Source organism: Stenella coeruleoalba (assembly GCF_951394435.1).
Source record: "Stenella coeruleoalba genome assembly, chromosome: 15".
Lineage (NCBI taxonomy): Eukaryota > Metazoa > Chordata > Mammalia > Artiodactyla > Delphinidae > Stenella > Stenella coeruleoalba.
The window spans coordinates 61386648-61404346 of record NC_137161.1 but is presented as its reverse complement, the minus strand read 5'-3'; the positions used below and the strand labels follow the sequence as shown (position 1 = coordinate 61404346).

The window sequence follows — 17699 nt, the reverse complement described above, 5'->3', positions numbered from 1 at the left end:
TACAAGTATATATTGTACAATATGAGAATATAGCCAATATTTTATAATAACTATAAAGTATAATCTTTAAAAATTGTGAATCACTATATTACACACCTGTAACTTACATAATATTGTATATTAACTCTACTTCAATTAAGAAGCTGTACTGTTTCTGATGAAAACTTATTAAAATTGTAAGGTTGTACCCTATTTATTCCCCTATTGATAGGCATTTATGTTTTTTCCATTACTTTGCTGTTATAAAACTGTTAAAATGAATAGCCTTGAGCATATGCCATTTCATTTTTTTGCCAATATATTTTTGTGACAGATTCTTAGAATGGGATTCCTGAATCAAGAGGTAAATGCATATTGTTTTACTCTGTACTCATTAAACAACAACTCCCCTCTTCTTTCCCGCAGCCCCTGGTAACCACAGGGATATAAAGTTTTTTCAAAAACCGCAAAACAGAAACCCAAAATGGATGGGTATCTTTATCCTTATATCTGTGTCTCTGAGTTTTCAGAATAATATCAAGATAATTTTTCAATAGACAAGCTTTCTTGAATTACAGTTTATTAATCTGATTTTGTTTTAATTTTAATTTTTTTCTCTGAATCACAAGAGTTTAGGTTCTCATAGAAATTTGGAAAATAAAGATACAAAGATAAAAATAAGAATCGTGCAATTGCACCAACAGAAGATAACCAGTAACCATTTCGATATGCTTCGTTCATTTTCCAGATTTCTCTTCTTCACTCTTCTGCTTGTTCCAGAGACAGCCCCATGTAAGCATGTGTAGTGGGTATATGCATATAGATATGTCTATATATGGCTCTCTCTCTGTTGTATGATCTGTAAGTATAAAGGCAGTATTACACTGTAAATTTCTACTTTTTAAAGTATTTTAAAATGACCATTAAATATTCTTCAAAAACACTCTATATTAGAATGAATGCATATTTTACCATATGAAAATCTCATAATTTAACTACCTTTTAATTGTTGTATATTTAGGGTGTTTCTAGGTTTTTGCTCTTTGTTAAGGATCAACTTTGTGTATAAATCTTGTCTGAGGAGTTTATTTTCTTAGAGCTATTTCTAGAAATGAGTTGCTGGGTTAAAGGGTGTGCTGGTCTGTATCAGGATTCACTGCTCTATTATTTGTGGTCTCAAAAGCTGGAGCATGTGCATAGATTCACATGCTCCACTGTATGCATAGAGTTATTTTATCTTCTAATCATAGAAGAGCACCCACTTCGATCACCTAGAAGAAATCATTTTACTCACCAAACATTGTAGCAACCTTTTGTCATAGACCAGGATGAAAACTGAAGATGTAGTTAGACTGAGACCAACACTAGGACACAGTTAACTGATATGCTTAACTCACCCTTAGCAAGTGAGGTGCTTTGGCTCCATTCGCATTGTGTCATTTCCCCTCATCTCTCAGCACATTCAACGGAGGCCCCTCTGGACCAGACTTATAATTTAGGTTATTTTAAATATGTTAATTAAGGAGAGAGTAGGTCATTAGTATATTTGGTGATGGTCTCAATGCTCCAATTATTTAACATATTTGGGAACAAATTATTCTGCATAAATGAGCTTTGCAGATGATTGAGGATAACCAGTTAAAACAGTAGTTTGGGGTACAAAAGTTCCAATATTGCGAACAGATTTCCTGACTTCTTAATTATAATGAACACATCAGTATAAATGAGTTTTCCTCCATGCATAGTGATTGGGAACTTCCTGAAAGCAAAAATCTTTCTCCCTAAACCAGAAGAGGATCTCAGGCACAAAGCCTTGCAGAGGTGAGACAGACACAGCAGCATCTTCACATTTGAAGGAGGGCAGTGCGAGGTATGGACTCTTCATCAACCGGATTAATACATTTTTAAAAAATTTATTTATTTTTGGCTGTTTTGGGTCTTCGTTGCTGCGCACGGGCTTTCTCTAGTTGTGGCGAGTGGGGTCTACTCTTTGTTGTGGTATGTGGGTTTCTCATTGCGGTGGCTTCTCTTGTTGTTGCGGAGCATGGGCTCTAGGCGTGCAGGCTTCAGTAGTTGTGGCATGCAGGCTCAGTAGTTGTGGCTCGTGGGCTCTAGAGCACAGGCTCAGTAGTTGTGACGCACGGGCTTAGTTGCTCCACGGCATGTGGGATCTTCCCGGACCAGGGATCGATCCCATGTCTGCTGCATTGGCAGGAGGATTCTTAACCACTGTGCCACCAGGGAAGTCCCCGGATTAATACATTATTGACACTAAATTGCTTTTCTGATTCATAAAAAAAAGTCTTTCTCCCTAGATTTATGTGGGATAATTTATCCCTTGTTGCCCATGGAGACCTTCAGAAGAAAGAAAATGGTTTTTACCCCATGTTTTGGAGAGTCTGAAACCCATAAGCTGTTTGGACAAGCCTTAATTGGATACCTGTTTTGTGCCAGGCAAGCCAGTGCTGGGCGTTCAAGAGGAGAGACCTAGGTCTTGCCTTGAGGAGCTCACTCCCGTGAGGAGAGAGTAACCTCAGAGTGTGGCACATGGATGCCCTGATGCCGCAGGCTTTCATAGGAGGCAGACAGGAGTTTGGCACCATGTAGAAATGAATTTGAGTCTGGCTTCCCCTGCTTCTTGGTTCTTAGCTTCTCTGAGCCTCAGTTTCTTCCTGTGAAGATGGGGACACCAGGGATCTGAGGTTGTGATAAGATCATGCACTGGATGCCCTTAGCACACTGTAGCAGGTGAGATGTGACGTCACCTTAGGTGCCAGTATCTTTAGGAGGGCTTGGCAGTGGGGATGGGGAGGGGTCCAGGGTTCCACTCTCAGAAGTAGTTATGACTAATTGGGTAGGGCTAGCACCAGGGACAAAGGGGGACAGATGTGTGCCACGACTGTCATCTCTTTTTGATACTGAGCACCTACTGTGTACCTCTTCCCGGCCTCACAAGGGCCCTCAGAGGCCTTGTTGCCCTCGACCAGATGAAGAGCCTGAGAAGGGGAGGGAGGGAGTGGAGTGGGGGGCTTGCTCAGACACAGCTGCAGCTTCACTCCCCTTTCCCACCACTGGTGCTCTGTCTTTTACCAGAACTCACTCTGTGACGTTGAGCAGGTCTTTGCCCCCCTCGGGAGAGCTGGTTTCAGGGGAATCAGGGACGCCAGGCTTCCCACATTTAAAGTTTTAAAGAGCGTTCCAGTCCCTTCCCCTCCAAGTCTCCTCTCGTCGGACGCCCAGGTGAGCGCTGGGAGCTGCCCGCAGGTGATGATAATACCGACAGAGTACCTCGCATTTGCTCCGCGACCCGACCTGTGCTAAACTCCTTTCCTCCGTAATTCTCCGCAATCCCCAATCCGAGACATCCCGGGGCCGAATTCGCCCCGCGGGCCCGGCCCCCTTTCGTGATCAAGATGCAGAGGCCCCGACGGCCTCCCAGCACCGCCCCACGTGCCGCCCCTGGTGGCTCCGCCCGGGCCCGCGCGCGAGAGAGACCGGGGGCGGGGCCTCGGGGAGGGGGTTCGGCCGGGCTCGGTGACTACACTGGCCCAACAGACCGCCCCACTCCTGCCACCCTCCGATGGGTCCACTGTCTTTGTGCCCGCCAGTAGGGCTGTCGCTGCTGCTGCTACTGGGACCCGGACTCGGGCTCAGCTCAGGTGAGTGAGGGATGGGCCCCCTCCAAGGACCCAGGAGTTCCTGGGGCTCCTCCAGTCCTCCCCAGGGTGCCAGGAGCCCTGCCTCCCCAGCCCTCCCAGGGGATCCAGGAGCCCTACAGCCCCCAGCCCTACTTTCTGTGGTCCACCCACACGTTGCTTCCCAGCTTCGTGGGAGCCCTGTCCCCCCGCACTGTCACCCCTGTCCTCCCCTAGAGCCCCTCATTCACAGCTTCCAGGGACCCAGAACTAGCCCAGTCCTCCCCCAGGGCCTCAGTGTCCTCCCCCAAAACCCTCTCCACTCACTGGCACCCTCTCCAGTGACCAGACCTCCCCATCCACCTGGCCTGGTGCCCCGTGAACTGAGCCTTCACTCCACCTGTCCCTGGGGTCTGCAGTAGGACCACCAGGGGGACACGAGAGGCTGAAAGGAGCAGGGGAAGAAGGGGCCCAGCCCTACCTGGGGTCGGGGAAGAACGCAATGTCCCCTTCTCAACCACCCCAGACGTCACCCTCGGATAGGTCCCCTTGGCATATTACCCACAGGGACATGTGCAGACGCCACAAGCACAGAGACACACAGGCACAGGACGCCCCCAGCCTCATCTGGGCACTCAGGTGCTGGGCTCACGGACAGGCTCACACACAGACACAGGCAAAGACACCGCAAGGGAAACGCACACACCCACACACCCACACTCAGGGATACCGAGACAGCCCCATGTGGACACACATACAGAGAGAAGCACACACACACAAACACACACACACCCTCAGACCCACAGGAAGCCTGGACAGCCTTGGCATTCCCAGCAGAGGCTGTTGTGGGCAGACACAGCAAACAGCCCCCAGAATGACCTGCCCCACCTAAGCTGGCATGGAGGGAGTGTTTGCCTTGGTTACAAATCCAGTGCTGGGTGTCCACCCATGCCTGGGTTCTCCCTAGGGCTGAGTCCAGGACCCTGAGATGCCAGAGGGTGGGTCAGGTCAGGGTGGGGAGACCTCTGGGGACAGCTTTAGGGTGTGGGTTTGGAACTGGGGTCCTGTCAGATGTGCTTATTTCTTTTTCAAGTTTTTATTTCATTTTATTTATTTTTGGCTGCACCACGTGGCACGCAGGATCTTAGTTCCCTGACCAGGGATGGAACCCACGCCCCTGCAGTGGCAGCACAGAGTCTTAACCACTGGACCGCCAGGGAAGTCCCCAGATGTGCTTAGACTGGGAGTGTTCCATGGGGCTTGGTGGATCCAGGGGTCCAGGAAGCTTTTCTGAAAGCCCACTGCATGCCAGGGGATCCGGAGCTGCCTGCAGCAGAGATCTGTCCAGGCTGAAGGGTCATGCCCATGAGCAGACAGTGGCACAGCGTGACAAGGTCCCCTGTGGTCACATGGGGGTGAAGCAGATTCTAGAAGGAGGTGATGGGTGAGCTGGGTGAGGATGGGGTGAGGGCACTTGCAGCGTGGGGTGTATGTGACAGGCAGTTTAACTGGAGGAACAGGACATGATGAGTGGGGTCCATGTGGGGCACGTTGAGAGAGGGTGCTGGAGCGGGGGGAGGGTCAGCTCCTGCAGGGCCTCTGATCAGTGAGGACCCTGAGCTTTACCTGGAGGGGGACGGGAGCCTGGGGAGGTTTCAAGCAGAGGTGTGGGCAACTGGGGGCAGCACTCAGGAAGTCCTGTGAGAGGAGGACGGGTCATCCAGAGAGGAAGGCAAAGCTTTTAACTCTAAACTCGTTTTTACATTTTGTTTCTATTTAACTTATCTCCAGTCCCCTATACGAATATGCTGCTTTTCCCACTGAGAAAAAAACAAAATTGAGGGAATTCTCTGGTGGTCCAGTGGTTAGGACACCGAGTTTCCATCGCTGGGGACACCACTTTTATCCCCAATCGGGGAACTAAGATCCCGCAAGCCACGCGGCACAGCCAAAAAAAAAAAAAAAAAAAAAAATTGAATTGAATTGAATTTTGGTTTGGACTCTTCAGAAAAGTCAGCATGATAAATTCTTGTTCCAGATAAAAAGACTTGAAACAGACATGATGATTAAAGGCAATGCAAAAATCTCCTCTGGATCCTCAGTCCTGGAGCAGTGGGCAGAGAGCGGGTTCCCAGGAATCAGGCCGACCTGGGCACGAGTTTCTGCTCACCAGCTCACCAGCTCTGAGACCTGGGATGGGTCCTTTTGCTTCTCGTAGCCTCAGTCTCTCCATCTGTAAGTGGGAGAATAGCCACCCGTGAGACAAGGAAGTTGACAACAGATGTCGCCTATAAATTGGGGAGCACAGTGCCCGGTGCAGGGCGAGGTCCCAGTGATAACATCTCCTTACTGTGGCTGATTGTGTATTTTGACTAAGCGCCAGAGTGGACTCATGGCCCTCACCAGAAGAAGGAGTGGCTCTGGGATTCTCTGATGCCCAGCTCACAGCAGGTTTGGAGGCCCCTTACCCCGAGCAGTGGACCCCTTGATGCCCCTAAGCTCTGTCACCCTGGCAGGGCTCCCTTCCTCCTTGGGCAAGGAGGAAGGAGCACTGGATTGGGAGTCAGAAACCCCCAGTCAGGTCAGGTTCTTGTGGGCTGTGTGACTTTAGGGTTGTCCTTCCCACCTGGGCCTCCTCTTTCTTCCATGTGAGATGCAGGGGTTCCAGTCGCACCAACTATGTACTGCTATGTGTCACAGCCACATGGGGGATCCAGAAAAATGGCTGGGATGTGGCCGCAGGGCCTCCCCGTGTGGGAGGAAGCTGTGCCGGGCAGTGAAAATAAGAGATGCAAAGGGCCCTGAGCCAGAGTCTGGAGGGCAGTGGTGGGGGCAGTGGAGACCCAGGGAGAGGGAAGCCCCCGCAAAGGAGCCCGCCTTGATGGCAGGGACTCTGTTCAGCTCACTTCTGATGTCCAGTGCCCAGCACGGGCAACTGGACAGACGTTTGATGTGCGACTTGCAATCTGACTCTGTCTGGAGTTGATAAGGGCAAAGGATTGGGGATCAGGGCATTCCAGGAAGAGGGAACAGCCTGTGCAAAGGCCCAGAGGTGTGAGTTGTTTCAGATGCTGTGGCTCTGTGACCTGTTTTCTCCTTCATGGCTGCCTTGAAGGTATTGATAACAATAGTTAGAGCTCATTGTGTGCCGGGTGCTTTACATGCATGATCTCATTCCATTCCTGGGAGTGAGGTCCCCTTATTCCCCTCATTCCCCATCATTCACAGATGAGGAAACCAAGGCACAGAGAGGTTGAGCTGTCCAAGGTCACACAGCTAGGAATAAGAAGCAGGATTCAAACTGAGACAGTCATCCAGGCCCTTTTCAGGCTGCTGCCCTTCCCCAGAGCCAGGGCAGCCCCCACCTGCAGCCTCTAACATTTGTCTCCCCCTACCCACCCCAGCTTCCCAGAGGTCACATGTGCACCGACGTGGGCTCATAGAACTGGCAGGGACTGTGCACTGTGCTGGCATCCGCACCGCCATGGCCTACATGAACTACGGCTGCTATTGTGGCCTGGGTGGCCATGGCCAGCCCAGGGATGCCATTGACTGGTGAGTGCATGCTGGGGCCAGAAGGTTCCACCCCCTGGGGTCAGGAAGGAAATATCACCTATGAGGAAATACCCAAAAACGAGGTTGGGGTTTGGGCTAGGAAGATCCCAGCACGCGGTACTACTTGCAGGCAGAGGGCATCCTGGGCAACACGGCCAATGAGGCCAAACTGTGGTGCCAGCTGCCCCCCCCACCGTCTGGCCATGGAGTGATTGATTATGTTAGCTGAAAAAAATTGCACGTCATTGATCAGACTTATTATGCATCAGAACTGTTCTGAGAACCCCTTCGAGCCCTCACAAACCCCCATTTCAGAGATGAGGAAAGTGAGGCACAGAGAGATCAACTTGCCTGGGGCCACATAGAGAGTGAGGGGTGGGAACTGGGATTTGAACCCAGGCAGCCTGGCTAGATTCACGCCCCCATCACTGCCCTCTGCTGCTGTGTGAGAAGGGCCTGTTCTGTGCGAGGCTGCGGGCTTGGATCTTGCCATGACTTCCTTTCATTTGCCCTCGGGGCCACGGCCATCCGAGGAGGCAGGTGTGATGGTGATCCTCGTTTTACAGATGAGGTCCCTGAGGCTTAAAGAGACACAGCCACTCACCATTTCCACTTAGTGCTGGTGGGGGGCAGGGGCGTGGAATGTGACTGTCTCTTCCCAGCTCGGAGGATGTAGCTGTCACTGACAGATCTTTATCCAGCCTCGTGCCTTGGAGGCTCCTGCCATGGGCCCTGCCCTCCCTCCCACACTCTGGCTGTCTAGTTCCTGCACATCTTTCCAGGTGCAGCCCAGGCCTCACCTCCTCTAGGAAGCCTTCCCTGAAGCCCAGCTGGGCCTGGCACTTCTCTGGCTCCCAGAAGCCCCTCTCCTAACCCCACATCCCAGCACTTCTCGCCACACACGTGGCACCTGGTGGCTTGTCTGCCTCTCCCCGCCAGACTGGGAGCTCCTTGAGGGCAGAGTGGAATCTGGCTGACGTCTCCCTGCCAGACCCTACTGAGGGGTCAGCGCAGGGTGGGGCTGCTGGCTGGATGGAAGCAAGAGCAGTGGATGATTGCACGATGGACAAGTTTACAGACATTGGTGGGTGTTTCTCAGGGAATTTGTATGTTATTATTATCATTACTGTTGCTTTCGAGGTGCTCTTACGTGGCAGGCTGGACACCAGTGACACCGTGGGGAGCAGGACAGAAATGGCCCCGCCCTCATAGAGGTCTCGGTCAGGGAGGACAGCTGCTAATCAGTCTTCTCCCTAATTAGGGTCTCATCAAAAACCTGCCCGGAGGGAAGGAACCTGGGCTTAGGAGAGGGTGTGATCAGGAGACTGTCAGAGCCTGGGGAGATGTGGGATCTGGATGGCATCCTGGGGGTGGGGCGGGTACTCAGGCTGAGACCTAGAGCAGGAAGAGGGGGCATGAAGTTCTCCCAGGCAGGGGGCAGAGTGTGGGCAAAGTCAGGAGATGGGGAGGGTGTGGCTCGCTCCAGGAACAGAGAGGAGACCACTGTGGCTGGAGCTCGGAGACTCAGAGAGTGAGGCAGGCAGGGGCCAGGCTCGAGTGTGGCAGAGGGATGGAGGCAGCGCAGGACACACTGAGGTCGGTGGAATTATTTCCCAAGATGGGGATTCTCAGGGAGAAGGCTTGGACCAGAAGATGCTGTCACCCTGTGGGTCCTCACTCACCCGAAGTCCTGGCACAGGAGGATGGCCAAGAGAGCATCCCTGCCTTCACCCACCCGGCGGTCTGCCTGTCTGCCACCCACAGGTGCTGTCATTCCCACGACTGCTGCTACAAACGTGCCGAGGTTGCTGGCTGCAGTCCCAAGATGGAGCGCTATTCCTGGCAGTGTGTCAATCAGCACATCCTGTGTGGTGAGTTCCCAGCATCAGACCCGGTAGCAACCACTGGCTGGAGCATAGAGGGACTTCCCAGTATAGGCAGGGCCCATCTCTCCCCATCTGCCCCAGTCTCCACTGTGCCCTATTGTCTGCCTGACATTGAGGCCAAGTGTCAGTTACTATAGCTCATTTCTCCTGTGCTGTTGATTTTGTTATGGAAAAGGAATATTTCTATCAGACCCAGGAAAACAGAAGGTAGGTCAAAAGGCTGAATGCTTCAAAAAAAATGGGAATGGTGAGCCCATTTATTTGTCAAAATGAAGAGTACACCTGGGTCTGATATATCCCCTTTGCTTCGCTCATTAGCACTGCCTGCCCCAGGGGATGTCTGAGTTTGCAAACCCTGGCCTCTGGCCAACAGCTTAGTCCATGATTCAGATTCTGTGACGTTGCCAAGCCTTGATCTCTCAGGGCCTCAGTTTCCTCATTGGTAAACTGGGGGCGGAAATCAAGCCGGCCTATTGTAAGGATGAAGTGACAGTGTCACTGTGCTTCATGCCTAGTAGATGTCATTAATGTCTGGTGAAGAAATGACCCAACACAGAACCTCCGGTGAAGATGACCAGGCACTATTTCACTGAGCCCAGGATTTGGGGAAGGACAAGAAGACAGTTCTGTGTAACCCTGAACCCCCCAAAAGAAAGTAATTTCTCTTTCAATTTTCTTTTAATCCTTCTAATTTTGTGAAATTAGGAGAAAGTCTCAGTTCAGTGTTACGTTAGCTGAAACATCCCTGGGTCACTTGCTGGTCCTTTTTAACCAAGAGAGTAGGTTTCTGGCTTATAACGTTATTCAAAAACCATTCTATTCCTAAATTTAATTCTGGCCTTAAAAAAATTCTTCATTATCTATCTATCTGTTTATCTGTCTATCTATCTACCTATCTATCATCTATCTTTAACCACAAGCAGCGTGTATTTAATGAGGATAATTATAACATAACCTGATATCACTGTACATTTTACATGACCGGCCACTTCTTTTTTTTAAAAACTATTGTTAACTTGCTCCATATCATTTTATTTATTTATTTGTTTGTTTATTTATTTATGGCTGCATTGGGTCTTCATTGCTGCCCGCGGGCTTTCTCTAGTTGCGGTGAGTGGGGGCTACTCTTTGTTGCAGTGCGCAGGCTTCTCATTGTCGTGGCTTCTCTAGTTGCAGAGCACAGGCTCTAGGTGCCCGGGCTTCAGTAGTTGTGGCTCGTGGGCTCTAGAGCGCAGGCTCAGTTGTTGTGGCGCATGGGCTTAGTTGCTCTGTGGCATGTGGGATCTTCCTGGGCCAGGGCTTGAACCCGTGTCCCCTGCATTGGCAGGCGGATTCTTAACCACTGCGCCACCAGGGAAGCCCAGTCTTGGTACTCTTGTTGAAAATCACTTGGCTCTTAGATCAGTGATGTCTCTGAGCCTGTTTCCTTACCTGGAAGATGGGTGTTGCAAAGATGGAAGAAGTTTTATAACGTGATAACCAAATTGGATGAAAGTTGTCACTTTCTTCCCTACCCTCTTCTCCATCCCTCATCCTCATCTGAACCTCTCTCTGACCCCCACTACCTCCACCTGAGAGAACTGAGGATCTGGTGTGATTCTCCACTAAAACCCCAGCTTCTGCAGACTTGTTCTCCTCTAGAGGGAAGGAGGCTATCCTAAGGGTTACGTAGAAAGATGTTCTTAGATATGCATGGATTCGCAGCTGTATCCTCTGATTCTGAATTAGGAGTTGGCACAGAGCAAAACTGAATTAATATGGAGACATAACATCAAGGACTGAAAACGCCCCAGACGTCATCTCATCCAACCCTCTCACTTAGAATTGGGGAAAATGAAGCCCAGGGAAAGAAGTGACTTGCTTAACATAGTGGTGATAAGCCCACTTCTGGGCATATTCCCTGTCCCCAAACTGCCCCCTTCCACTATGGGTGGAGAGGAGAAGTGGGCCTTGAATGGGAAATGTGTTAAAGACCTTTCTCTTCTTCCTTCAATCATTTTTACAAACCATGTAAAAATGATGTTTGTAAAATATTTATTGGTGTGTCTGCTGGTGGAGTCTGTGACTGTTTGCAGAACTGCCCTCCCTGAACCAAACGAAGAGAACCAAAATATCTATTATGCATTTTTTTTTGCTAAAAATATTCTTATTCTGTTTGGAAACATTCTGAACATAGTTGTTTGCTTAATTATAGGTGTGGCCCATTTTCCATTTATGGGCCTGACTTAAATATATATTTTTTCAATGTTAAGCATATAATAATATTTACTGGCAGGGCTTTATTTTAAACTTAACCCTTGGGAGCTAGGTTTCCTCTTCAGTTTTTATTATTCTTGAATAACATGAAGCTGTTGGGCTCCTGAGGCCATGGAGCAGTGAGACCCAGCCTTGCTTTTGAAAGGATCTTTCTTGCTCAGGGAAAAGGGTGGGAGCACAAAGGAGGCATAGGCAAGGTCAGCTTTGTGACCTTGGATAAGTTACTAAATCCCTCTGAGCCTCACTTTCCTCATCTGTAAAATGGGAATAATAAAACTCTGGTGTTGGGTTTGTATAAGAATCAGAAACAATGTATGGCTTTTCTGTATTCTCCCAAAAATTATTATTGAGAATCTACTCAGTGCCAGGCTCCCTCCTAGGTTTTGGGCAAAACAGAGAAGCAAGGCTCTGTGGTCTAAAAAGAGGAAAGCAGTAAATAGCGTCTGTGCCAATTGTTTATACAAGTGCTGTGTCGGAAGAGAAAGCAGTGAAGTATTATACCAACTACAACATAGATGAACCTTGAAAACGTGAAGCTCAGTAAAAAAAAGCCAGACACAAAAGGTCACCCATTGTATGATTCCATGTATATGAAATGTCCAGACTAGGGAAATCCACAGACAGAAGGCATATTTGTGGTTACCAGGGACTCCGGAGAGCGGAATTGGGGAGTGACTTAATAAATATGGGGTTTCTTTTGGTCTGATAAAAATGTTTTGGAACTAGATAGAGGGGATGGTGGCAGAACATTGTGAATGTACTGAATACCACTGACTTGTCACTTTAAAGTGGTAAATTTTGTTTTGGGAATTTTGCCTCAGTAAAAATGTATCCTCACCCCAGAATGCTCAGGGGTCAGAGAAGGTCTCACTGACAAGATGCCATTGAAGCAGAGACTTGGGGAATGAAGGAGTCGTGGGAAGAGGTGGTGGGAACAGCCAGTGCAAAGGCCCTGAAGTAGGGATGAATGTCTGGGTGGTTTGAGGAGGATGAGGCTGGAGTAGAGTCACCCAGGGAGAGAGTAGTAGGTGATAATAGAATGATGAGGGCCAGATCCCCCAGGCCGTTGGAGGCTTTCCTTTGAGGGAGATGGAGAGCCAGGGAGGGTTTTGAGCAGAGGAGGGACATGATCCGATCTGCATTTTAACCGTACTGCATTTTTGGCTGCTGCATAGAACATATGCTGGAGGGAGCAAGGGTGGAAGCCAGGCACCTGTATGAAGCTGTCCCAGGGATCTGGGTGAGAGGTGGCTTGGGCAGGTGGTGGCAGTGGAGATGGTGGAAGGGGGGCTTCTGGACATATTTGGCTGGAAGGTGGAGCTGAGGGACTCGCTCATGGATGGGGGAGGGAAGGGGAACTGGCTGGAGTGTTCATGCGAGTCACCCTGTCCTTAGACAGCTGTCCTCCGGTTGCAACCCTGGAGCTTCAATGGCTCTTTCCTCAGAAATCCCTACCCCACCAGGTCCCGTTGCTCCGAGGGTGTACGTGTCTCTGTTGTGCAGCGGCCCCTGGAAATTTTACAGGCAGAAGGGCTGGCTCCTGCACCAGCTGGTTCATTTACCAATTTTTACATATTATTTTTATCTATCTATCTGTTCATCTGTCCATCTGTCTATCCATCCATTTATCCACATGCTTTTTCTGATTCAAACCTAATCCACCTTTCTTGTGAAAAATTAAAACATTCCAGAAACACTGTAATGTAGAAAGTTACACTCCATCCACCAGAGTTAACTAGCTTCTGTTAAGTTTGGCATCTTTTCCTCCAGATTTGTGCATGTGTAACCAAACAATAGCAAAAATCAGATCACACTATGTATATTTTATTTTTTTTTTCACTTAATATAGTGTCTTGGACATCTTGGAACATCTAGGTCAGCCTCATTCTTTTTTTTTTTTTTTTTTTTTTTTTTTTTTTTTTTTTAGCCTCATTCTTTTAAAGCCAGACATCACCTATGGCAGAGTGTCTCCATCTTGACACTTTGGACATTTGGGGCTGGAAATTCTCCAGTGAGGGGGCCGTCCTGGGCATCGTAGAGTTTAGCGGCGTCCCTGGCCTCTAACCAACCAGATGCCAGTAGCACCCCCAATCCCCCACGTGACAACCAAAGATGTCTCCGCACACTGCCAAATGCCCCCCGGGGGCCCCAACTGAGAATGGCCAGTGACACGAATGTACTTTATTTTGCAGAGACCATGGCTGTTCCTAAGTCTTTGTGCACTTGTGAGAGGGTTTTATAGCATGGAGTCCTAGAACTGTTGGGTCAAATGGTGTATCTGAGGTGCCCTTAGAATTTATATGTAGAAAGGACTGGAGAGCAGCCTGAAAGGGGGTTAGAGAACTTGTCCTGGATGGGTATTTACTCGGCAGGAGCATTTAAAAAATGTAAATGATGTTTATTGTAGAGGCTGGGGAGGGGCTAAAGGGAGACCTGGTAGAGATTAGGGAGGAGGAAGGCCACCAAAGTCCCCACAAGCCACCTCCTTTCGGCACTGAGTGGTATAGGTATTTTAAGTCTAACAAATAATGTAAACTAAACTTTGAAATAGCTGCCCTTCAAATTTGGTTAATTGAGATTGCTTTTTCCACGATGAAAGCACCGTATGGCTCAAAGTAGAAGAGTTTCAAATTAGAAAATGTAAAAGTTTGGTGGGAAATAAAACTCCATTGACACTACCCAGACATCCATTTGATTAACCTTCTGGTGGTGGTGGTGGTGTTTTGTCTTTTTTGAGTGCATAATACATAAAAAACATAGCAGTGCGTTTTGTACCCCTTATTTTCCTCTTAAGTATAAGCTCTTTTCCATGTCATTAAAACTCTATTAAAAGAATAGATATATGTATAACTGAGTCACTTGCTGTACACCTGAAACTAAAAAGATCAACTAACTAAACTAACTAAATCAACTATACTCTAATATATATATATATAAAAACTCTATTAAACAATCCTCTGTTACAAACTTGAATTTGTAAGGGTGGGCGAGTGCCCCGAGTTGACACCCTACTCCCTTCCTGCAGACAAGCCAGGAGGCCTGGGGTCGGGCAGAGCTGAGTTGGGGCCCAGTCCCCACACCCCTTCCTGGATTTTTCCTCTGTAAGGTTGGGGTGCCAATGGCACTGCCCTGAGAGGACTGGGTGAGATGGGGACCATAGAGCCAGCTCTTTGCCCAGTGCCTGGCTCCGCATAACTGCACAGTTAACGCCAGCTCCCATCATCCTGACTTTTTCTGTTGTTATCCATTTACTGAATTATAACCAAGGCAGTTTTTCTTTTCTGGGCCGCGCCGCGCCACATGGCTTGTGATCTTAGTTCCCTGACCAGGGATCAAACCCGGGCCCCCTGCATTGGGAGCGTGGTGTCTTACTCACTGGACCACCAGGAAAGTAAGTCCCTGGGAAGCTTAATAAATGAATTTAAGGGAGAAAGATTTTCCCTCTCAGTCCTTTGTTAATTTTTCCAATTAGGCAAGGAGGAAGTATCAATTGCACGATAGTCTGACTGCTAGAGAGGGTAAACCTCTCTTACACTTGCTAATCTCCCTTTTTCTTTAAACCAAGACACTCCAATTTGGGGGCTCACAGCTTTCAGGTGGGCAACAGCATTTAACTAGACTTTGATATCAGGACTTTATCTTCATTGGTTTTTGTTGTTGTTTTTGCTTTCTTTGTTTTTTAGTCAGTTTCTTATATTTGTGGTATAAGATTTTGGTTTTCCATTTATGTCAGTGATAGAATTTATTTGATGCAATTTAATACCATTTAATATAATGAAATCATAATTTATTTAATAATTGACTTACTATTAGAAATAAAGGGGATTTAAAGCTAGCATCTTGAAGCTGCTATGGGTCTGAGTTTGGGAAACCCTGTGTGCAGTCATGCAGATAAACACCTTTAATCAACTCAGCTCATTACAGAGGGTCCCGGGCCCCCTGCCTCCTGCTTGACATCCCCCACCCCTCCCCCACTCATCGCTCCATCCCCTCCTGGTGCTGCCAAGCTCTTCAAGTGTTGCCCTGAGAGAAGCTGATGAATTTTCTGAGTCTCATGCTTCACCTTGCTAGGATCTCCATGGAACTTGTGCATTTTAAGAGGGGATCTTTAAAGATTAGCTGACAGCTTAAGGAGGTCAGCTGCAGCTCATAAGCACCTGCTGTATGCCCTGGATTTTACTGACTTGGTCTCTTTTCATTCTCCCAACAGCCCTTAGAAGTAGGTACTTTTAGTATCCTCATGTGGCCCCTGTGGAAACAGCCTGGGAAGGATGAAGTGATGTGCCCAAAGGAACTATATCCATGGCCAAGCTGGCTACCTCCAGAGTTCATGCTTCACTGTGCCTCTGGAAGAAATTTGGCAAGATTTAATAGTGGGTGTTTTTTTTCCCATTTTGTGGATAATTAAAAACCCACAGTCAAAGGCAGATGACATATCCATAGCTGTTATACCTTCTAAATTAATAAGATACAACTTGAAGATCACAAAGTCTTTCCAACCTAAAGGAATGACTCTCTAGCAGTGGAATTCCCAAGGCAGAAGGAGATTTATCTTTGGGTGGCAACCTTTGCACCTCTGTATAAGGTAGGCCCAGGATGGAAGGAAGAGATGGAATATATGATTGTTACCTAAAACAAACTATTTTCTTATTCAGTATCATGTCATGTGCATATAATGACATTTTACTTCTTCTTTTCCAATTTGGATACCTTTTATTTCTTTTTCTTGTCTGATTGCTGTGGCTAGGACTTCCAATACTATGTTGAATAGAAGTGGCAAGAGTGGGCATCCTTGTCATGTTCCAGATTTCAGAGGGAAGTCTTTTAGCTTTTCACCATTGAGTATTATGTTGGCTATGGGAACAAACTGTTCTCTTGAAGGACCATCTGAAAGAGACCTGGAGAGAAAAGGCAAAGAAATGCAGGTAGAACCAACATTGATGGAGTTACACGCGTAGGGCCAAGCCCCTGCCGGGCATAGGCTTTCTCACCCATGCTTCCCAATAAACCTGCAAAGCGGATGGTGCCCCCATCTACATGAGGACTTGGCTCAGAAAGTTTAGGTAAGACCACACAGCTAGGAACTAGCAGAGAAGGCATTCTGAAAAAAAGCAGCCTGGATGGTTCCCAGGCACCTACTGCTTATCTAAATGGATCCTTAAATGCACTAGTGTAATACTGACGCAGAAGAGAAGCTAAAAGGGCATATGGACTTTGGACTCCCTCTATGAAAACACTCCCCTGGCAACTTCAATTTCCTTTTCTGTAAAATGGGCTGAATATCACCTCCCTCGGGAGTTATGGGGAGAGAGAGAGAGAGAGAGAGAGAGAGAGAGAGAGAGAGAGAGAGAGAGAGAGAGAGAGAGAGAGGGAGAGAGAGAGAGAGAGAGAGAGAGAGAGAACGTGGTGAACTGTCAAAGTGTCACCCAGATGCAATTTATGCCCTTCCTTGTCCCCAGCTTTACTGGCTTCCCTTGCATTTATCTTCAAGTCTCTCCAAGTCCCTGCTCTAACCTCAGTTTTCCCACTTCTTCCAGGACCAGTGGAGGACAAATGCCAAGAACTCATGTGCAAGTGTGACCAGGAGATTGCTTACTGTTTAGCCAAAACTGAGTACAACTTAAAGTACCTCCTTTACCCCCGTTTCTTGTGTGGGAAGGATTCGCCCAAGTGTGACTGACTAGCATGACTTGAAATGTCTTTTTTGCACAAGGAAATAAAACTTCTTTTTGTGGAATAACAGCCTTATTCAGTTCTTTGCAGGAGGAAGCTGGGGCCAATTGTTAAAGCTGAAACCCTCGTGTTTGCTTTCACTCCTGTCCCGAACTTGGGGCTGGAGCCAGTTTGGTTTCCAGCTTAATGTCAAAAGTCCCACGCCTATTTTATAAAACCACAACTTTATGACTGTATTAGGTTTGGTACCATTTGAGGTTCAACCTTTATGAAAAGAGCTGAGCCTTGTCTTCTAACCTGCTCCCGATGGCAGGTAGTCAAAAGTGAGCAAACACCTACCATGCGCTTGGCCTTGCTTTCGATTCTGGGCTGAAGCAATAAACAAAATGGCCACATGATGCCCAACCTTGTGAAGTTCAAGTCTAGTAGTTGTTAGCTCGAGTCTTCTGCCCTATCCCACTACACCTTTAACAGTTAAAATTTATTTCCTGATTACGAAAGTAGTACCTATGCACTGCTAAAAAAATAAATAAATAAATAAAAAATAAAAGTAAAATAACCACAATAACCACTTCTAGTATCTTAGTGTGCTGCCCATCGGTCTTGTCTATAATGTGTTAAGTGTAATCGAGACTCTATACTGTATGATTTTCATAAGCTTTTTTCCATTTCTCCATGTCTTTAAAAAAAATCTCTGGAAACTTCATTTCCAAAT

At 47.8% G+C, this 17699-nt stretch overlaps 1 protein-coding gene across 1 annotated transcript; it reads left to right on the top strand.

Annotated features, from left to right (window-relative positions):
• The first annotated feature begins 3509 nt into the window (after positions 1 to 3509).
• On the top strand, positions 3510 to 17056 carry PLA2G10 (phospholipase A2 group X). Its single transcript, XM_079946016.1, has 4 exons — positions 3510 to 3638; positions 7019 to 7169; positions 8934 to 9040; positions 16849 to 17056. The coding sequence occupies exons 1-4, from the start codon at positions 3560 to 3562 to the stop codon at positions 16989 to 16991; spliced, it is 480 nt and encodes a 159-aa protein (XP_079802142.1). The 5' UTR covers positions 3510 to 3559; the 3' UTR covers positions 16992 to 17056.
• Positions 17057 to 17699: the final 643 nt, after the last annotated feature.